This window comes from Desmodus rotundus, chromosome 3 (assembly GCF_022682495.2).
Source record: "Desmodus rotundus isolate HL8 chromosome 3, HLdesRot8A.1, whole genome shotgun sequence".
Taxonomy (NCBI): Eukaryota; Metazoa; Chordata; class Mammalia; order Chiroptera; family Phyllostomidae; genus Desmodus; species Desmodus rotundus.
In genome coordinates, this window is record NC_071389.1 from 82,298 (window position 1) to 102,637 (window position 20,340).

The following is a 20,340-nucleotide window of genomic DNA, read 5'->3' on the forward strand; positions in this document are numbered from 1 at the left end:
GGTAGCAGACCCATGCCCTCACTCCCCCTCAGGCTGTCCAAGGGAGGACGGTAGTGGCTGACAGCTCTAAAGGGCAAGTCGGCAGACAGGTGGGAGCCTTGGAAAAGGCCAAGTCCCAGTGACAGTAACACCCACTCCCAACCAGGCGCCATGGGGGGACTCTTCACAGATGGGGAGGAGACCATGGCCCCCGAGGATGTCAGCAAGTGGACCGTGGATGACGTCTGCAGCTTTGTGGGGGGCCTGTCCGGCTGCAGGGAATACGCACCGGTGAGGGGACACCTGTTCAACTAGGCCCCCAGCTCCTGTCCCCCAAGGACTCTCCTCACTGCAACCCCCCTCTTGGGGGGGGGGGGGGGGAAGGACTGCTGAACTGTCCCACCCCCCCCCACCATCAGTGCTGGGCCTCCCACAGGGCATGTGCCGACAGACTTTCACCTGATGTGACCCCCACAAACTGCATGGGCGGCCCCTTGCATCTGATCTGTGGGCACCATCCTGCACGACCCCATAGGGTGGGCAGTGCAGTTCCGTACTCAGGACCTGACAGGCACCTGCCCCACACCAGGTCTTCAGAGAGCAGGGCATTGACGGGGAGACCCTGCCCCTGCTGACAGAGGAACATCTCCTCACCACCATGGGGCTGAAGCTGGGGCCCGCTCTCAAAATTCGGGCGCAGGTGAGTGCCACGGGAAGAGGGGTGTGGTCTCCACGACGGACAGGCAGACCTTGATGCTTCTGGGCTGCAGAACCCCCACCCAGGTCTCTCTCTCTGCAGGTGGCCAAACGCCTGGGCAGAGTCTTCTACATGGCCAGCTTCCCCGTGGCTTTGCCACTGCAGCCACCAACCCTTCGGGCCACAGAGCAGGAGCTCACCTCAGGGGAACAGCCCCTGTCCCCAGCAATGGCCCCCTCACCCTTTGGGCCAGGGCATCCCACCGCTGGCCAAGCCTCACCCAAGCCAGAGAACGGGGCGACGGCTCTGCTCCCAGGGCCCGTGGACCCCTCCCAGCCCCTGTGCTGAGTTGGGGGGTGGGCTGCTCAGGTCCCCTGCCCACCAGCACCAGCTGCTGCCAAGCAAAGGCTCCTCCCCCACAGCTTATTTTCCTTTGGTTTTGGAAGCAAAAACATGAATTCTGAAAGGAAAATATGTGACTTAAGAGGAAAGGAACATGTTTCCGAAGACTCGGGGGTTGGCGGTGGAGTCCAGCACGGAAGTCAAGCCTGGGTGCTGCACGGAAGCCAAAGACTCGTGGCTGCGCTGGCCCTGGCCCCTCAGGGCCTGGGATGGCTGGGTGGGTTTCCAGCACCCTGACATCAGCAAGAGGGACCTGCCACCCTGGGGGCCGCAGTGGGCAGGCTCCACAGTGCAGGTGTCAGTCCCCAAGAGGTCAATCCAGGGATCAGCACAATGCTTGGTACTTTCTGGTCTTTTATGTTGTGAAAATAAAGCTCCATCCAGGATCTACCGTCTCCCCCTGTGTCTGGGCACTGACCCAAGGCCTCTAGGCAGCTGCAAGCTTGTGGCAGAGATGGGGGCAGGCAGCTCTCACAGCCTGGGTGGTGGCCCTCAGTCCTCCTCTGAGAGCTGTAGGTCCTGCAGCTCGTCCTCTGGCCCCTGGGCCAGCAGCCCCCACAGCTCCCGGGGGGCCAGCCCCGCCTCTTCATCTGGGCCTCCATCTGCAGGGAGACATGCAGGCTACATAAATTCTGCTTTATCAGGAAGAAGCTGGCCTTGGGGGTTACTCATCACTAATTAATCACAGCACTAATTAATTTATCCATGCCACTGCTTCTGGCTTCCAGAGCCAGCAGGATGGAGCAGCTGGCCGGGCATCCCTCAGGGAGGAGCCTTGGGCCCCAGAGACACAGGCTCGAGGGGCTCAGCACCCTCGCCCCAGGACCCCTCACCCTCTGAGCTGCTGGCTTCTTCGCCTCCACTGCTGCTGCCGCCGTCCTCTTCATCCTCTACCTCCTGCTGAGCTCCAGGGGACCCAGATGCACCTGGGGACCAAGGGGAAGAGCCCGTGGGAGTAGGCTGCCAGCACGTGCACGGGGTGGGGGTGGGGGGCAGCTGGGCTCACAGCCGTGCTCCCACCCTCCCCTGGCCACCTTCCTGTGAGTGGAGAGGACTCAGATCTGCCCTGGGGAGGGTGGGGGAAGGCCTAGGGACACGCTTCCCATTCCAGGAGGTCCAACATCAAAGCAAGCAAAGTGGCAAACAGGAGCTGAGGTGGGAGTGGGTGCCCCTCCTTTGGCTCCTGGAGGTGCAAGGGACACCTTCCAGGCCAGCCTGCCCATCCCCCTGGAGCTCGAGCTGAGCATGCAGGCCCGCACCCACCTCTCTCTGCTACGTCTGTAGCTTCATCCTCGTCACTGTCCAGGTCAAAGAGGTCCTTGAATTGGACCCTGTCCTCATCCTTTCTGTCCTCAAGCTTCCGCCGCTTTATCTCAGGAAAGTTCAAGTCTTCCAGCTGGAAGGCCCCAGAACAGGAGCAGCAGGTGAGGTCGTGCAGGGAGCTCCAAGTGCAGTCGAGGCCACAGCCACAGCAGCGCCACCAGGAAGAACCCTCAGTCCCAGAAACAGGCTCCACCCAAACTCAGTGTCCTGGTCCCTCCCCCTCCCCCCACCCCTCTTCCCCCACATGAAACCCCACCCATAGGCTGGCCTTCAAGTGCCATCAAAGTCACAGCCACGACCTTCAGACCTTCGGAGCATCAGAGCAGCCGCAGCCCCAACCACCCTTGCACATGTCCCCAACAGTGCCCTCCCCATCCTGTCTTGAAGCTGCAGCCAAGGAGCTAGGCCCTCCTCTCAGAACAACGCACCGGGCATGCCCAGGCCCTGACACCCCCCCAGCCCGCACCCGCTCTTTGCCACTGATCTCCAGCTGGATCTCACGGTCCCTCAGCTTCCTCCACTGGCTGTAGTACTTAGTGAGCGGAGTTCCCTCCTCTCGGGTCTGCTTCTCCCAGGCATCCTATGGGGAGAGGATCGGGGTCACGCCCCACCCGGGTGAACCCCAAACCCCAGCCACACACTGACCAGTGCCCTCTCCACTGACCACTGCCTGCCGGTTGGCCACGCTGAAGGAGGCCCTCTGGCGGAGGCTGCAGATATACTCAGAGTTCTCCTGCACCTTCTCTAGCAGCTGGCGCACCTGACGGCAGTAGTTGGCCACCTTGCACTCTCGGAGGAAGGACTTCAGCTGCAGACAGAAGAGGGGCTCAGCCAGCTCCACCCAGGGCCACTCTGCTTGCAGCACCAGCCCACACCCCACATGTGTTGACTGGGGGCAGGGGCGGGGCGGGGCAGGGCAGGGCAATGCAGAGCCCTAGGGCAAGTGCCTGTGGGGTTTTGACTGAAAAGAACGGAGCAGTTGTGGAAACCACAGGATTGCAAAGCCTGAAATACCATCTGGCTCCTCACCAAAATAATTGGCTGATCCCTGGGACTTCGAGCCCAGCAACAGATTTCTGTACGTGCACCTGTCTGGACGGGCCTGTGAGCCACGTGCAACTGGGTGTGAGCAGCCCTCCCCGCAAGGGCCACGCAGAGACAGGCAGTACCCCTCCCATGAGGCCCAGGCCTCCCTGAGATGGGGAACATCAAGGTGAATGCTCATGGACCCTGCACGGCGCACCCAGCAGGAGCTTCAGAGGGGAAGGATGCCCATCACACCCCCAGTGTTGCCTGAAGGAAAGCTGAAGCGGCTGAGGCTGCCCGAGCTGTGCACAACCCCCAGGACCACCGGGGGAAGCACTCAGGAGGCCAGCTGGCCCAGGGCTGGGGTCCTTGCAGAGCCCCCATGTGTGGGTCCCCATAACACAGCCCAGGGGAGGATAGTGCAGGGCCAGCCACCACCACTGGCTCTTGGGCTGAGACAAGCTGCCTTCCCCTGGCCCCCGTGCAAGCAGGGGTTCAGGCCATTAGGACAGCCCAGGCTGCCTCACCACCGGCCACAGAGGACTGTGGGCAGAGGCAGGGGGTGGCACACACCTGCAGGACGGCGGGCAGCGCCAGCTCAGGGAAGGCGATGCTGTGGGCCTGGCTGTGCAGGTGCTCGAGGGTGAGGTCGTAGAGCTGCTCCACCAGGCCGTCCTGCGCACAGGCGGGGGGGGGGGGGGGGGGGGGGGGGGGCGAGGCAGCGAGGACAGGCCCTCAGACCACACCCATCACAGGGCAACACGTCAGCCCCCTCCCAGGGCGGGGACCGGCTGTCCAGACCCCACTCAGGTCACTGGGGCTGGGGCCAACGAGTGCCTGCTCCCTGACCCTGGGAGCCCACAAGGCTCTGTGCTGAAACCCCACAGGGTGGCGAGCTGCTCCGGCCCACACGCGTCCGGCCCCCACGGTCACCCAGCAGGCTGACCTCAGTGCCCTCTGACATCCTGCCCACCCAGGGCATTCCCGAGGTCCCTGTCTGATGGCCAGGAGGCCAACCTCACCCGGTAAGCCTTCTCCTGCAGGTTGACCTTGGACAGCTTCAGGATCACAGCGAAGTTGATGGGCTTGGAGCTCATGCGCCCTGGCTTCCTGTTGAAGTCGACCTGCTGGAAAACCTGTACCCACCAGCGGCTGTGTCAGCCCAGACAGCAGCCCCCGCCCCCGCATCCCCCATCCCCTGGTCCTTGAAGCCCCAGCGTGAGAGCAGGTACAGGGCAATATAGTGCCAGACCTGCAGCCCCACGGGCAGCCTGCCCCAAGAGCCTGCTTGTCCAGAGCTCTGGTGCCCCAAGGGAGCCCCTCCATCCCAGAGTGGGGCCCTGGCCCATAGGCAGGACCAGGAGCACCGGCACCCACACTGCCACCGAGCCTCCTGAACACTGGGCCACAGAGCCACCAGGATGTGCCTGGAGACGAAGAGTCCCTCCTGCACAGGACCACTGTCGTGCACCACCCTCACGCACGCTCACAGCCCCAAAGCCTGGCGCCATCCCAGGGCTGTGTCCCCTGGAGTGACACCGCGAGAGACCCACATCTGCTACAGACACAGCAGGCTGTGCTGTCGGCATTGGCCGTGGCCTCTGGGAGGCAGCCTCCTCACAGTCTGGAGGCGACAGGCAGCCCAGGGAACAGAGTGGGTTCCTAGCCTCTCAGCCACGCGCTTCTCCCATGACCCTCAAAGGGGGAGATTCACAGTGAGTCCCGAGGCAGATGGGAGGCGGAAGCTGGGGGGGCCTGACCTCCCACCCAGAGCTGCTCTCAACCCTCTTTCTCACCACCCAGGGAAGGAAGAGCCGAAGATCCCTGGAGGCAGAGAACTCAACTTCCACCTCTGACCTGTTTGCTCTGGAGAAGAGAGGCCTGCACCCCCGGGTGAGAGGAATGTGCGGGGCGCAGCTGCAGTGAGCTGAGGCTGAGGGAGACCATGGGCAGAGGTGGCAGCAGACAGAGGTCCAGAGCCAGCCCACACGGGGGACTCCAGACATGGTCAGCAGAGCTCAGTAGGGGTCACTCTGCGAGCACTAGCCTGTGCCTCCCTGCCTCAGGGCGCTGAGCAAGGAAGTCCCTGGGGCTCCCTCCCTGCCCCGTGTGCTCCAGGGCCAGCGCATGGCCCCCTCCTGCGGCACAGCTCTGAGCTGCCTGGTGGGCAGCACAAGGGCGCCTCTGCTAGGGGGTGAGTTCCTCAGTTTCCTGAGTTGGGCCTGTCAGTGGGTTTCTGAATTTTGGACCATACCCCGTCTCCCCCTACCCAAGCTACTTGAGCATGAGAACACACAGACACACACGTGTGCACACACATGGGGACATGCCAAGAACAGAGGCAGCCTTGCACTCAGACCTGGAACTCTGGCCTGGATCTCCTGCTCACTCTCACCCTGGTCAGGTGCCCCAGACCAGTGGCCTCAGGCCCACCTCACAGGGCAGCTTCCTCGTCCTCACTGCCGCTCCCACCAACCAACGTGCGCCACCAGCCCGGGGCCCAGCAAGGCCTCATACCCCATGCTCTGCAGCAGGTGAGCTCCCCCCGCCCGCCCCCCCCCCCCCCGGGGCCCACTCACCTCCAGAATGAAGGGCAGCACGGGGATGAAGGTGCCGGTGCCCTCAGAGAGCAGCGTCAGGGCACGCACGCAGTGCATGCGCAGGGGGTAGAAACGAGCAGTGGGGACCAGCCTGGGAGCGGGAGAGCGGAATGAGACATGGCCCAGCCTCAGGGACCCCACAAACCTACTTCACCCTCCCACTGTCGCCCTCCCCTCCCCAAGGAGCCCCAGCCTCAGCAGGGGCCCTCCCTGTCTCCTCCCTCAGGGTCAGAGGCCATGCCTGTCCCACCAGATTCCTGAGAACAGGGCAGGACACCAGGCCTTCAGGACCCGCCTCCTTGCTCGGCTGCGGGGCTCGGGGGAGACCCAGCAGCTTTAACCTGGGTTCATTTTTCACTGTCTGTGTGGCGGGGCGGGGGCGGGGTGGCTCATCGCAGCCTTTCCTCCCTGCTCTCAGGGCTCCCCCTCCAGGAGGACAGGGCTGCCCCCTCCTGGCCAACAGCTGCCAGGCTATGTGGCTCCTCCACTCCCTGCTGAGACCCACGCTGCCCAACAGCCACAATCAGACTCCACACCAGACTGGACCTGCTCCGTCCTGGAGACCCCGTGAAGAGAGCCGAATGCCCTTCACACCGCACATGCCCCTCCACCCACCGTCCCAGAGGGCACACCTGGGACAAAAGTGTACAGAGTGGCCCATGTCCCAGCCACCAGAAGCCCAGCTGCCCAAGCCGGGGGTGTCCTCCCACGTGGGTACGAGGCCATCGCAGCCCATCCTCAGACGACCCTGGGTCACCAAGGCACAACCCCAGACCTCCCTGGAGGCTCTGCCGTCCAGAAAAGGAGCCCCCCCTGGCCCTCCAGAACTGCCTGCTGCAACCGTCCCTGGCCAACCCGTGGCACCCTGGCCCTCTCAGCTCTCAGGACCACCTGCCTGCTCTGACTCACTTGATGCAGCCGAGGACGACCTGGGCGAGGGGGTAGACCAGGGGCTGGAGGGCGTCACTGGGGCAGATGGTGCTGAGGACGCGGCACCACAGCTGCAGGCAGTGCACAAACTGCCAGTTGTACACGGACTGGCACGTCTCCTGCACGGGGTCACCCGGGTCAGCGCCGGCTCCCCAAGGGCCCCCCCAAGCACAGGTCCCAGCGGGCGGCAGCACCAGGCCCCTCTAGGTCCCCAGCAAGGACTCTGACCCCACCGAGATGCTGGGCTGTCTCTTCCAGGAGGCCCCAGGCCCTTGGGTCGGGCTCCTGGGCTGCTCGCCCCCCCCACCGTGCCGCACACCTTCTTGCGTGTGGTCATGGCGTTACGCAGGTGGACAGCAAGCTGGCGGATGTAGAGGAAGGCATGCTGGTAAGCGACGCTGGGGTCCAGAGCCAGCAGCTCCGTCAGTGTCCGCTGCATGAAGCTGATGAGAGGCAGGGTGCCGGGCGAGGTGAACTTGCAGTTCCTCACGTAGGTGATGTACATTTGCTGCCGGGAGACCGTCACAGCCACTTGAGCCCCCAGGGCCCCAAGGCCGCACTGCCAGACACCTGGGCCTGTCCCTGGGAGACACTCAGGCCTCTCAGAACCACAGCCTGGCCACATCCGCTGCAGACCCTGACGCCAGGCCCCTGCTGCGGCTTGGCCTCCACGTGGTGCACCCACCAACCTCTCGGGCAGAGTCTGTGGCCAGAGGGAGGGCCTGGTGCCGAGGGGCAAGCTCCAGCACAAACACATTCGGAACCAACAGGGGACCATGGAGGGACTGAGAAGGCCCAGAAGGTCCCACCCAGGTAAGGCCACCCACAGTTTGGGGCTGGGCACGAGGGCTCCTGCCCCTTTCCACACCCGATGTCCTCATCCACTGTGGGGACAGCTGTGCGTTGCAGTCCACGTGGAGCCCACTGGGCCCAAGGGCTCCCGTCACTGCCACCATGCCCCACTTCTCAGGGAGCGACCCATGACAAGGGCCTAGGTCTGCTTGCAGTCACAGTCCAGTGGAGTGGGGGGACCTCAGGCTGAGACTTCCACCTCACCCCCAGTAGACACATATTGGGGCAGCACAGGCGGCAGCCACCAGCCCACACTACCTTCAGGACGGGGCTCAGGAAGGTGTCTTTCTTGTGCCGGCAGACTCTGACAAGGACCAGGAAGGCCAGCACTCGAAGGGTCTCCTCGCCCGTGCTCCACAGGACCACCATCCGCTGCAGAGAGCGAGAGGTCAAGGCCAGCCATGGCCTCCCCAAGTCCAGCCAGAAGCTCCTGTGGGCACTGCTGGGAAGCAGCCCCCGGCAGGGTGGGGCGTCTCAGGGTAGCCCCGTGTACCTAGCCACCCCTCAGGGCGCCCTGCCCACCTTGAGCAGCATGCGGCACTGCTTGGGGAAGGTCAGGAAGTAGGGCACGGAGCTGCCAACGTGCTGGAGAAGGGCCGCGGCCACTGTCGCCTCTGCCACGCAGGCCACCAGCTAGGGAAGCCAGAGAGGTCAGCGTGGCCAAACCCACTCGCATCGAGAAACAGAGGACTGGACCACTGCACGTGGCCAGGCCCCGGTGACCCAGCAGGCCCTCTCCCACCGGAATCGCACCTGTATGACGGAGCTCAGGTAAGCCTTGACATCCAGCCGGAGCTTCCCCCACAGCGGGCTACTGGATGGCTGCAGCAACCTGCAGGGACCACACCCGCCCAGCCGGCATGAGACCCAGAGTTCAGACACCCCCAGCTTATACACGCGTGTGCCCCGAGCCACTGGCTCCATCCATGCATGGGACCCAGGGGACATGGCCCTGAGGGGAGACACCCTCAGGAGTGACCCAGACCAACACCTGAGGCGGAGCAGACGTCCCAGTGGGCCTGAGAGCACCCACAGCTGCGGCAGCCCTGGAGGACCCCAATGTCTCACCCAGATGTCACTAATTGCCCCTGCAGCCAGGTTGCCCATGGCCCACGTGAGCTTTAAAAAAAAAACCAAAGCCTCCACACGTACAGCTCAGCTTCGTGAAAAAACTCAGACCCTGACATCTTTTGAAAAATGGAAAGACCTAGCATTTGATAGCTACTACTCCGGGAAGCTTCTCGCAAGCATTACCTCTAAGCACCCACACAGCTCTCGGCACACAGTAGGCACACAGCAGGCGTTCACGTAAAACCTGCCAAAACGCCCAAGGGGACAAAGGGCAGGGGCACCTGCGGCCAGCTGACCCCCAACCCAGGAGGCAGCGCTCTCCCTCCTGCACACTGGCGGCAGCTCAGCGGCCCCCTTCCCGGACAGTACTGCCCACACCGTGTCGGCTGCCCACGCACTCCCTGCCTGCCCCCCACCCTGCCCCTGTCAGAGAGGGCTGCTACACACAGCCAACCCCCTCCCCCATCCCACCCATCAGCCCAGCCTGACAGGTACCACCAAGTCCGGGCAGCGCCACCTCCCCTCCAGGTGAGGACAGCAGGGCCCTTGCCTGTACCCTTCTTTTTTCCTTCAGAAAGCACCTGGGGTGAGTCTGACCCTCCCAGGCCCTTACTGCCTCCAGGCCACGTGGCTGCGAGGCCCTCCCAGCCCCCGTGCAACCCCTGTTCTCCTCCCTCCTCTGAGAACCCACTCGATCCACCCCTTCACCCTTTGCAGTGGAAGGCAAGAGGTTCTCAAACCCAGCACCAACCAGGGCCCCGCCCAGAGACACACCCAGCAGCCCCAGAGCAAAGCCCAAGGAGAGCAGACGAGACTTATCCACCCAAAGAGGAAAAGCGACCTAGGAAATGGGGGACCGACGCCACGGACACAGTCTGCGGCCCCTGAGAAATCCTGGGCAGAGAACATCCCTCCCCAGATGGACTAAGTAAAAAGGATGGGGCCGCTCCACCCGGCTCGGAGAGCCCAGCCCCTCCCAAGAGCCCAAAGTCTGGCCTGTCCCCAACACACCTCTGGGCCAGCAGCGCCTGGGGGCCGTGCCAGGTCACAGGGCCTCTGCCTTCCCCACTGCAGCCCCACCAGTCCCCTCACCCCCATCCTTACCCCCTCTCACCTGCTGTTGTCCTTTGGGGCTTTTCCAAAGAGAAGCTTCTGGAGACAGCCAAAGAGGTCTCTGACACAGAAGGTGACCAGCGCGTTGAACACTGCAACGAGGGGCCGCACATGCCGCTCTCAGGGCAGGAGGTGGGACCGGGAGACTGTGCCCCAGGTCCCCTGGCCCCAGCTTACCAGCACTGTCTGTGACCTGGAATTTGCTGGCCTCAGCCCCCTCCTGGTCGCCCTGGGTGGTGACCACAGCTGCCCGGAACGCCTGCACGACTTCGTGGAACAGCTTTGGAGTGAGGCGCTGCTGCAGGGGCAACAGAACCCAGAGCGTGGTGGGAGCCGCCAGCTGTGCCCAATAGGAGCAGAGGCAGCCAGGGCACCCAGAGCCAGCCCTAGGAGAGGAGGGCACCCCTCGCCAGGTGTCGGGAATAAAAAGACAGAGCCCCAAGTCCTCCTGGGTGGGCAGGGAGCCCCGCTCAGGAGCCACCAGGGAGGAGCTGAGGGTCCAGGGTGCTCTCCGCCCCCCCCAACAGAAACCATGGCAAGACCCTCAGGAGAAGGCACCTGGCTTGACCACCTAGCAAAGGCACAGAGACCACACCCTGCCCACAAGAGACTTCCAGGAGCAAGAAGCCAGAGGAGGCCGACAGCAAAGGAGCAAGAGAGCCCTGACGGCTCCCAGTGAAGGAGCAAACGCAGCAGCCTGGGGCCTCCCGGCGAGAGGGAGAGCCGAGCAAGGCTCTTCGTGCCAAACAGGACTCCAGTGGCGCTGCACAGAGGTCGGTCCTCCCGTCTGTGTGGCCCCAGGTCAGGAAAAGGGGGGAAGGGGAGCGCCCCGCTGCTCCTCCTGTGCTGTTTCTCACTTTGGCATCCTGCTTCCATCTCTCAACCATGGCGAGGGTCACAGGGAGAGAGTCCCTCTTCTTCCCCTTGGGTCCTCTGGAGACCCCATCCTCGTCCTCCTCGCCTTCCTCCTCACTTGCTTCCTGCACCAGACACAGAGGGCCAGGCCTGAGCAGGAGGGAGAGACCGTGAGCGTGCCCCGTGCCCCCGCTCAGCTCTGCCCAGGCCCACACCTCCAGCATGTCGGGCAGGGAGTGGAGCTGCTGCTCTTCACCCTCAGAGCTGTCTGAGTCGCTGAAGTTCAGCAGGCTCTGGTCATTCTCCTGCAGGAACTTGTAGAACTCAGGGTCTTTGTCCTTCAGCCGAGAAAGCTGGTCCTTGTGCTCAGACGCGTGGCCTTGACGCCGGCTGGGAAGGTGGGGGTCAGCCATCAGGTCGGATGGACGCGGGGGGGGGGGGGGGGGGGGGGGAGGGGGCCGGTGCGCAGGGCTTCCTGTCCTCCACATGGCCAGCTTGCTGGCCTCCTCTGGGAAGACGAGGGCTTCACCTGTTCCCTCCACAACTGCTATGCCAGCTAGCGCGGGGTAGGTTTTCAGCAGATGCCTCTTCCCACCAAGCTCCACTCTCTACGCCCGGCCTCTCTACCCGCCCCCACCACGTGCGTTCCAAACCCAACGTAGCAACACTCAACCTGGGTCCCCAAACCTGCCCAACCTCAGTGGTGGGGAGTGCCACCTCTCTAGACCTCAGGTGGAAGGTAAGCGTGTCAGCCTCTCACCCCCAGCGTGAGATGCCGTGAGGTCCACCAGCAGTGTCTTTGAAGCGCCTCACGCCTCTTCTCAAACCAGCACCGTCTCTTGGTGGTGACGGTCCCTTCCTACCCCCACGCCTGTAGCCTATTCCTAACACAGCGACCCGAGTGACCCTCACGTTCCCCGTCACCTGCTCTCACTTTGCTGCTCAAACCCTGCAATGGCTTCCCATTTTACTGGGACATCCTTTCGTCTACACCCACATCCAAAAGCGGCTTTTTTGTTGTTGTTTTTTAGAGAGAGGAGAACCATGGATGCTACAGAGAGCCATCGATCGGTTGTCTCCCGCACGCACCGGGACGGGGGACTGAACCCAAAACCTGAACGTGTGCCCTGACCAGAATTCAAACCTACGGCCTTTCGGCCACCTGACCACACTCACCGCTGCTCCCCACTCAGGGCCGTGGCTGTTCCCGCTCCCTCAACCAGAATAGTTCCCTGTCGTCTGCACGGTTTGCTGCCTCAGGTCTTTGCTCCACGTTCACCTCCTTAAAGGATCTCCACTTCACTTAACAGCAACAGATACCCCAGCTACGCTGTTTTTCCTCCTGTCCACAGCACCTGCACCTCCTGACTTACCCGAGGCGCCGTGCGTTCCCCAGACCACAAAGGAACCTTTGTGTCATCCCCACGCACGCCTCCCCGCCAACCCCAAAACCAGGCTCGGCCCAGAGCAGCCGCTCAGGAAGCATGAGATGGAAGGACGAATCAGCACGAGGGTCCGAGCCGGGGCGACGGAGGGGGTTTCGTTTCCACACACCCGTGGGACACGCGCCGCTCACCTGGCTGAGGGGCTCCCTCCCGGCCCACCCGGGATCCGGGAGGTTCCGCGCGCCGCCCGCACATCAGCTTCTGCGGCTCCTTCGGGTTCCGACTCAGACTCCGAATCAAAGCCCGAGGCTAGGAACTCGTCCACCGTCAGCTCCGCCAGGCGCCTGCGGGTCACGACACCGGAGTCACAACTCCCCGCCAGCCCGGGGTGCCCAAGCCCCGCTGCCCAGGCGCACGGAGAGACCCTTGCGGATACAGGCACCGCAGGGAGACCGAACCAGTCCCCAGCCCCTCAACGTACCGCCTGCGGCTCCGGACCGCCGCCATGGCTGCCAGACCCCACGTGAGCCTCACTTCCGGTCCCACGATGCCGTGCGCCCGACCCCGCCCCTCGCCCCGCCCCGCCGCGCTGGCTCTACGGTTTTCCAGCGTTGGTCCGGCTGCCTGCGCGCGGGAGGGCGCGTTCACCGCTCTCGTGCCGCGGGCGCGCCCGGGCTCGTGGTTGCTGGGCGGGATGCGGGCGCCTGGCACAGGACCGGTTCGGTCACGGTTCCCGCACGCATCCGCTTGAGCGCCGGCTGGACGAGCCGCTCACAGTCTGTGTCCTTCTCCGTCAGAGGCAGTGATTACACTACCGGCCTTGGGAGAAGACGGGGCCTGGGGCCCACTGGGGCCGGGTCGCCCTTGCCCAGCCTGGATAGAGCCTCCCTAGGGGTCCATAAACGCGTGCCAGTGAGGGTGTCCATTCGTCGACAACGGACAAAATGCATCAACAATGCACTCCTGTGCGGACGGCTCTTACAAACAAATGACAAAAAACCAACACTCCTGTAGGAAAAACAAGACAAATAGAAATGGTGATGCTATAGATGGGCGGGTTAGCCAAAAGATAAGTGACACCCTCGTGGCCAAGCCGGCCCCGCCAGATCAAAGGAGGATCTGAGCCCTGAGAGCATTTCCATCTCACCGGATACGGTCCCTGTGGCGAGGAAGGGGGGGGGGGGAGCGGCGCTGTTATTGAAGCTACTGGGCCAGATCCACCTGAAAGTACTATGCCTGATACTTCACTCCAGCTACTCTCCCTCCGGTGGGAATTCGCCCATGAATGCCTTTGCCCAAGTCCATCCGTGCAGGGATGGCCACTGCTCCTGTGCTATCTGTGGGAACAACCCACAGGTGCAAAAGCCCAGAGGCTAGAAGGTTGCCTTAGGGAGCAAGGAGCAGAAGCCAGCCTGTGCCCTCCTTCCCGCCCACTCCCGCCTAAGGATGAGGGTAAACGGGGCGGGCGCGGTTGGCTAGACAACACTACAGTGGATCCTACAGCCTCCCGGGCGCGAGCGAAGCTCTGGTCAGGCCCCTAAGGCCGTACGCCCTTCTCCACCTACTCCCGCCCCACGCAACAAGCTTCCAGCTCAAGGCCTGGTATTCGTAAAAGGGGAGGGGGGAGCTTCTCCAATGAGTTAGAGGGGGCGGTAGGCCCGCGAAGCTTCTTGGACAGGAGCGGCAGGTGGGGTCCGAGGGCTTCCTGGAGGAGGAGGCGGGCGTGGCGCCGGGACGTAGAGAGGATTCCCGTCCTACGTTGCGCGCCCGAAGCCGATTGGGGGCGCGCGGGAGGCGGGGCGGGCGGCGCCGAGAAACAGCGGCTGAGGGCTAGCGGCGGGAGCCAGAGACGCTGAACCGGCCGCCGCCGCCGCCGCCGAGCAGCCCTCCAGCGGTCGGTGCACCCGTGAGTCTGGGCGTCCTCCGCGGATCGGCGGCGGGCACGGTGGCCGAGCCCATGCAGCCGCGCAGCGAGCGCCCGGCCGGCAGGACGCAAAGCCCTGAGCACGGCAGCCCGGGGCCCGGGCCCGAGGCGCCACCGCCGCCTCCGCCGCAGCCGCCGGCGTGAGTGGGCCGGGGGGCTGGTACCCGGACCGGGTCGGGGCTAAGCGGGGCCGGGAAGGAGGGAGGGAGGGATGCGCGCCGACCCTGGCAGGCTGCCGGGAGGGGGCTGCCGCAGGCTCGAGTTGCCTGGGATGGGTCTAACCTGCCCCCTCCGTTATCCGTACACGCAGCGGACGCGGGGCAGGGCGTCCAGAGGCGGCGGCGGCGCCCGGAAGCTCTGTCCCCTCCCGCAGCCCTCGAATCCTGGTTGCGCTGCTCATAGATTCTGGCGGCTTGTCTGCAGAATGGCGGGGGTGGGGGGAAGCCGAGGGGCGGGTGGCAGGCGGGACGGGCGGAACCACTCCGGAGGATCAAAAGAGGTTATGCTTGCTGGGGTTGGGGGGCGCAGGATCCGCTCCAGAGCCGCCTGCTTCCACTGACCAGTTTCACTCCATGCACTTCCTGTGTGCCAGCCGGGTCTGTGGACACCAGACTCCGAGGGGGCCCAGGAAGGGTGGCCAGCGATGGGCACAGGAAAGCCCGGTTCTGACAGGGGTGCTTGGGCAGCAAGGAGTATGGTGCTTGGGGCGGGGAGCAGAGGAAGCTGTGAAGGTTCAACACTCCAACCTCGTGGGAGAAGGGGGGAGGCTCCTTGGAAGTGAGGGAGCAGAATGGGGTGAGCAGAGGCCGCAGGTGAGGTCCCTGATGGGGCCAGGTATGGGCCCTGAGGGGACAAGTGGCCCCTGGGTGCCCTGGCCCTGATCTGGCACCCTGACCTGGCACTGCCCATCGCAGCCCTGAGGCCGAGCGTGCGAGGACCCGGCCGGCCCGGCCCACTGGCCCCATGGAGGGTGCCATGCAGCTGCTGAGCCGAGAGGGCCACACTGTGTCCCACAACTCCAAGCGGCATTACCATGACGCCTTCGTGGCCATGAGCCGTATGCGGCAGAGGGGCCTCCTGTGTGACATTGTCCTGCACGTGGCTGCCAAGGAGATCCGGGCACACAAGGTGGTGCTGGCCTCCTGCAGCCCCTACTTCCATGCCATGTTCACAAGCAAGTACCACCCCCCCCCCTCCCGCCGTGGGCACTCGGGGGCTCTGCGGGCCTCTGCGGACAGGGCTGGCCTGACCCACTGTCCCCACAGATGAGATGAGCGAGAGCCGCCAGACGCACGTGACGTTGCATGACGTCGATCCTCAGGCCTTGGACCAGCTGGTGCAGTTTGCCTACACAGCCGAGATCGTGGTGGGAGAAGGCAACGTGCAGGTGAGGCTGCCTCGCCCCTCCCGTCCCATCCCCCACCTGTTCTCCCCCCCAGCTCTCCTCTCACCTGTGTCTCTGTCTGCTCCGCCTGCCCCCTCACCCACAGACTCTGCTCCCGGCCGCCAGCCTTCTGCAGCTGAACGGCGTCCGAGACGCCTGCTGCAAGTTCCTGCTGAGTCAGCTCGACCCCTCCAATTGTCTGGGCATCCGGGGCTTCGCCGATACACACTCGTGCAGTGACCTGCTCAAGGCGGCGCACAGGTACGTGCTGCAGCACTTCGTGGACGTGGCCAAGACCGAGGAGTTCATGCTGTTGCCGCTGAAGCAGGTAACGTGCCAGCTGGGGCACAGCCTGGCCCGTGACCCAGTCCCTGGCCCCCTGGCCCCATCACTCGGGCCCTTAAGACCTGGGCACCTGCTCCCTAACCCTATTCCCAGTCTCCGGTCTGCGTCCCAGCCCCAGCACCCATCCCTTGCCACTTCTTTGTCCCCGTCTTCTGACCCCACCCACCACGCCTTCCCCTTTGGTTCCTGACTACACCCCTGCCTGCAACCCCAGCCCCTGGTTCCACGTCCCCAGGAACGCCAGGGTCCCCAGGAACCAGGTCTGTGGCTCCTGACCCTGCTTGGTCCCTCCTCATAGGAACACTGGGCCCCCCCGTTGGCACCTTCCCAGGCACCATCAGGGCTCTGTGGGCCCCCAAGACCCTCCCCCAGATCTCAGGTCTGAGGGTCCCTACCCCCAGGTGCTGGAACTGGTCTCTAGCGACAGCCTGAACGTGCCTTCAGAGGAGGATGTCTACCGTGCGGTCCTGAGCTGGGTCAAGCATGACGTGGATGCTCGGAGGCAGCACGTCCCACGGGTGAGGCCAGCCCCTCGGCCGACAGTGTCCGTTAGGGGATGCGGTGCCTGTTTGTGCCTGGGGTCCTCCATGTCCAGGGATGCCCCAAGGGTGATGCGGGCTCATGTCTCGAGAAGTGCCTGGCATACAGGTGGACAGGTGTCCGAGGGGGCTCTCACTGCCGGGACAAAGTGTGCTCGGGTTCTACCTACTGCCTGACCGCGGTGCCCCCGCACCCCAGCTGATGAAGTGCGTGCGCCTGCCGCTGCTGAGCCGGGACTTCCTGCTGGGCCACGTGGATGCAGAGAGCCTGGTGAGACACCACCCCGACTGTAAGGACCTGCTCATCGAGGCCCTCAAGTTCCACCTGCTGCCGGAGCAGAGAGGCATCCTTGGCACCAGCCGCACTCGGCCCCGACGCTGTGAGGGAGCCGGCCCTGTGCTCTTCGCTGTGGGTATGCCCACCTGTCCTGTCCCTTCATGTCCGCTCCCCTGACGTCCCCTCCCTCTCCCTTCACATCTCTGTCCTGCATCCTCGCTTCATGAGCCCAGCACCAGCCGCCCCCACCCTGTGTTGGTCACATCCTGCACCCACCCTGTGCCCACCCCTCTTTCCACCTGTGGAGGAACTGTGTGGTGTGACCCACTCACAAATCGCCCCCCTTGGCGCCCACAGACCCTCCACCTTGAGCTGTGCCCGAGCCCCCAGCCCACTGCCTCCCTGGGCCCCTCATCCTGCCCTAGCACCTCCCCTCCCTAGGTGGCGGGAGCCTGTTCGCCATCCATGGGGACTGTGAAGCTTATGACACGCGCACTGACCGCTGGCACATGGTGGCCTCCATGTCCACACGCCGAGCCCGAGTGGGCGTGGCAGCAGTTGGGAACCGACTGTATGCAGTGGGCGGGTAAGCGTGGAGGCTGCTCTCCGGTCAGAGGCTTGGTGGGAGCCCACTGGGCCAGCCCTGACGGCAGTGGGCTCCTCTTCTAGTTACGACGGGACTTCAGACCTGGCCACTGTGGAGTCGTATGACCCTGTGACCAACACCTGGCAGCCTGAGGTGTCCATGGGCACGAGGCGCAGCTGCCTGGGTGTGGCGGCACTGCATGGGCTCCTGTACGCGGCCGGCGGCTACGATGGGGCCTCCTGCCTCAACAGGTAGCGGCGCAGGTCAGGGTGGGTGACCTCTTGGGATTGGCTCAGCAGCAGGGTGGCAGCATCAGGACTGCAGAGGTCACTCTGAGGGGAGCGAGGACCCTGCCTGACTCCAGTTCCCTAAGCCTCGTCACCTATGCCAGCCACCCGCCCCTCTGTTTCTCTCGGGCTCCTCACCGCCGGCCCAGGGACCCATGCACACACCAGGCCTGCGTCCGATTCCAGGGGGCCGCGGGTCCGTCCCCGTGACGTCCCCGCACGGAGTTTCCATCCTCGTCCGGGGAGGGCAGGCCCCGGTCTGCCGGTGCTCCAGGTCAGCAGTGGCCCTGTCGTCCTCAGTGCCGAGCGCTATGACCCCCTGACCGGGACGTGGACATCCGTCGCTGCCATGAGCACCCGCCGGCGCTATGTTCGTGTGGCCATGCTTGGTGGGTGACGGGGCTTGCTGGCTGCAGTGCCCACCTCTGCCTGCCCCCACCCTGGAGACCCCCCCCAGCAGGCACACCATAGGCATGTTGACTCCCCGCAGACGGCAACCTGTATGCAGTGGGCGGTTATGACAGTTCGTCCCACCTGGCTACTGTGGAGAAGTACGAGCCCCAGGTGCGAAACACCCCCGTCCCAGGTGTTCCCGAGGGCTGCCTGAGGTCGTCTCTTTGGCCCCCCACATCCCCCAGGGCATCAGCCCTTTAGATCCATCTCCCCCGCCCCCCAACATCCCACAGACGCCACCCTGAAGTGGGGGTCTGTGCTGCGGGGGTGGAGGGAGGCTGGTGGTGGGTCCGCCCCCAGCGGGTCCCCTCGACCACAGGTGAACACGTGGACGCCGGTGGCCTCCATGCTGAGCCGGCGTAGCTCAGCCGGTGTGGCGGTGCTGGAGGGGGCTCTCTACGTGGCCGGAGGCAACGATGGCACCAGCTGCCTCAACTCTGTGGAGAGATACAGCCCCAAGGCTGGGGCCTGGGAGAGTGTGGCACCCATGAACATCCGAAGGTGAGCTGTGCCACAGCCCAAGGGTGGGGTGTGTCCCTTGTCACCACCACAGCGGTTGGCCCCCAGCAGAGACTGAGCCTGAGCAGATGTATATCGCTACTAGTAAACGGCTAGTGTATCCACTCTTCCTCCCAGGGCCCCTAGTGTATCCACTCTCCCTTCCCTCCCAGGGCCTGTGGCTCCACCCCCAGGAGCTCCTCCCAGGGTCCATGGCTCCACCCCTGGGGAGTGGGGTGGGGCCCCCTGGCTCCACCCTGCATTCTCACCCACCTGCCCTGCCCCCAGGAGCACCCACGACCTGGTGGCCATGGATGGCTGGCTGTATGCCGTGGGGGGCAACGATGGCAGCTCCAGCCTCAACTCCATCGAGAAGTACAACCCGAGGACCAACAAGTGGGTGGCTGCGTCCTGCATGTTCACACGGCGCAGCAGCGTGGGCGTGGCGGTGCTGGAGCTTCTCAACTTCCCCCCGCCATCATCGCCCACGTTGTCTGTGTCCTCCACCAGCCTCTGACCCGGGGAGCTGCGGCCTCCCACATGCCTTAAGCCCCACTGGGGGCCCCAGCACCTCCCTGCCCCCGACCGTGTATCGGGGCTGGGTTCCTTTGCCCGCACCAGGGATGGCCTGCACCGTCTGTCCACGTTTCTGTGTCCAGTCCTCAGTATTCATTTCTGTGTGTGCCGTCTCTAGTTATCTGTTTATTTATTCAGTATTTATTGATCCGTGAGCAGTGCCGCAGCTGCCAGTTCATACGTTTACTCTGGAAGGTGTCCTGTGTCCTGGGACCAAGCTGCAGACCCGGGTGCCCTCCTGCCCTGCTGGGGGCACCAGGCAGTGTGGGGGTGGACATTCATTGCCCGTGGGTCAAGGCCAGCTCATACTCTGCAGACCTGGAGGGGCCAAGAGGTGGATGGTAGATGCAGAGCAGCTGGCTGAGGGGAGAGGGGGCGGCCTTCTGAGCAGGGCAGACCCCCCCAGCCTTCGCTTTGCACAGCACCCTTGCCTCACCAGGCAAGGCACACTCCCAGGGGGGACACAAAGGGGCTTCCTGCCTGTGGGCGGGGTATCTTTCCTGGCACGCCACAGGTCGCTCCCAGCAATACGAGCCAACTCGAACAATAAACTTGTTTCTTGGGCTCTGGGCCTGAATCTGAGCGTGCATGTCTGCCTTTTGGGGTCCTGTCTGGGGGTGAGGACACAGCTGGGCTGAGGTGCTGTGCTGGCATCTGGGGCCTTGGAGGTGGCACCACCACTTGCAGCTGCGGTAGGACTGTGACGTCCTGGATGAGGACCTGAGTGGCCCCTGATAGTCTGGTGCTTAGAGGACCCTGTGGCCCGTCTTGCCATGAGCTCACCATGATGGTCTCCTCTCTGGACTCTGGTTGAGCCGGTAGGGCCTTGACCATGGCCCTTTGGCAGGGAGTAAGGGATGGGCCAGGGAAGGAGAGAAGACGGAGGAGGGTCCAGGCTCCCCCTCCCCACTTCTGTGGTGTTGCAAGCTCCCACCTCAGGAGGGAGTGCACACTCCCCTCACAGTCACTGGTGACTCAGGTCGGTGTGGTGCTAGAAACAGGATGTGCGCTCAAGAAGGGTCCCGAGGCCTTCCCGGCTCCAGCCCAGACACCCAGCCTGAATCCTGGCAGGCCGCATGCTCAGGGGCTTGTCCTGTTCTGACCAGAGACTGAGATGGGTGGGAGCCCTTGGCTGAGCCTGTGCGGGCGGGGTGGGGGGGAGCGGGCCTCACCCCACACCCCCCAGGCTAAGCCTGCTGGTAGGGAAGACCCAGCTCAGAGGGCTGAAAGGCTTGGCC

At 64.3% G+C, this 20,340-nt stretch overlaps 3 protein-coding genes across 9 annotated transcripts in view; 2 read left to right on the plus strand and 1 right to left on the minus strand.

Moving 5' to 3' along the window:
• SAMD11 (sterile alpha motif domain containing 11) overlaps positions 1-1,464 on the plus strand; it is an 18,306-nt gene extending 16,842 nt beyond the window's left edge. For 3 of the 4 annotated variants that reach the window (XM_053920148.1, XM_053920149.1, XM_053920151.2), the window contains 3 exons: positions 146-270; positions 569-679; positions 779-1,464. In XM_053920148.1, the coding sequence (XP_053776123.1) occupies positions 146-270; positions 569-679; positions 779-1,024 (482 nt within the window). In that variant the 3' untranslated portion in view covers positions 1,025-1,464. The remainder of the gene's footprint in view (positions 1-145; positions 271-568; positions 680-778) is intronic. The other variant, XM_053920150.2, reaches the window with a different exon arrangement.
• On the minus strand, positions 1,420-13,863 carry NOC2L (NOC2 like nucleolar associated transcriptional repressor). The gene is made up of 20 exons (XM_053920152.2): positions 13,381-13,863; positions 12,715-13,241; positions 12,425-12,577; positions 11,064-11,238; positions 10,851-10,973; positions 10,171-10,291; positions 9,995-10,085; positions 8,563-8,641; positions 8,332-8,442; positions 8,068-8,181; positions 7,277-7,465; positions 6,937-7,076; positions 6,007-6,118; positions 4,450-4,563; positions 4,001-4,102; positions 3,066-3,209; positions 2,868-2,981; positions 2,342-2,474; positions 1,912-2,004; positions 1,420-1,680 (listed from the first exon to the last, which is right to left on the minus strand). Exons 2-20 carry the CDS (start codon positions 12,738-12,740, stop codon positions 1,571-1,573), a joined length of 2,244 nt encoding a protein of 747 aa, XP_053776127.1. The 5' UTR covers positions 12,741-13,241; positions 13,381-13,863; the 3' UTR covers positions 1,420-1,570.
• Positions 13,864-14,040: 177 nt separating this feature from the next.
• Positions 14,041-19,679, plus strand: KLHL17 (kelch like family member 17). Of its 4 annotated transcripts, none has more exons than XM_053920154.1 (12): positions 14,041-14,297; positions 15,072-15,331; positions 15,423-15,544; positions 15,648-15,869; positions 16,288-16,404; positions 16,535-16,838; positions 17,144-17,288; positions 17,372-17,539; positions 17,876-17,964; positions 18,066-18,139; positions 18,348-18,529; positions 18,815-19,679. In XM_053920154.1, exons 1-12 carry the CDS (start codon positions 14,191-14,193, stop codon positions 19,041-19,043), a joined length of 2,019 nt encoding a protein of 672 aa, XP_053776129.1. In that variant the 5' UTR covers positions 14,041-14,190; the 3' UTR covers positions 19,044-19,679. The 4 variants fall into 4 exon arrangements, with proteins under 4 accessions (XP_053776129.1, XP_053776132.1, XP_053776128.1 ...); XM_053920157.1 differs by having other exon boundaries at positions 16,625-16,838; XM_053920153.1 differs by having other exon boundaries at positions 15,648-15,802; positions 16,185-16,404.
• Positions 19,680-20,340: the final 661 nt, after the last annotated feature.

Coding starts and splice junctions, on each gene's coding strand:
- NOC2L (XM_053920152.2), bottom strand. CDS start 12,740: ATGGCGGCGGTCCGGAGCCGCAGGCG. Junction 8,642..9,994: donor GCCCCAAAGGACAACAGCAG/GTGAGAGGGGGT, acceptor TGGTCCCTGCAG/GTTGCTGCAGCCATCCAGTA. Junction 8,443..8,562: donor ACCTGAGCTCCGTCATACAG/GTGCGATTCCGG, acceptor TGGCTTCCCTAG/CTGGTGGCCTGCGTGGCAGA.
- KLHL17 (XM_053920153.1), top strand. CDS start 14,191: ATGCAGCCGCGCAGCGAGCGCCCGGCCGGCAGGACGCAAAGCCCTGAG. Junction 14,298..15,071: donor CCTCCGCCGCAGCCGCCGGC/GTGAGTGGGCCG, acceptor TGCCCATCGCAG/CCCTGAGGCCGAGCGTGCGA. Junction 17,289..17,371: donor CGACTGTATGCAGTGGGCGG/GTAAGCGTGGAG, acceptor CTCCTCTTCTAG/TTACGACGGGACTTCAGACC.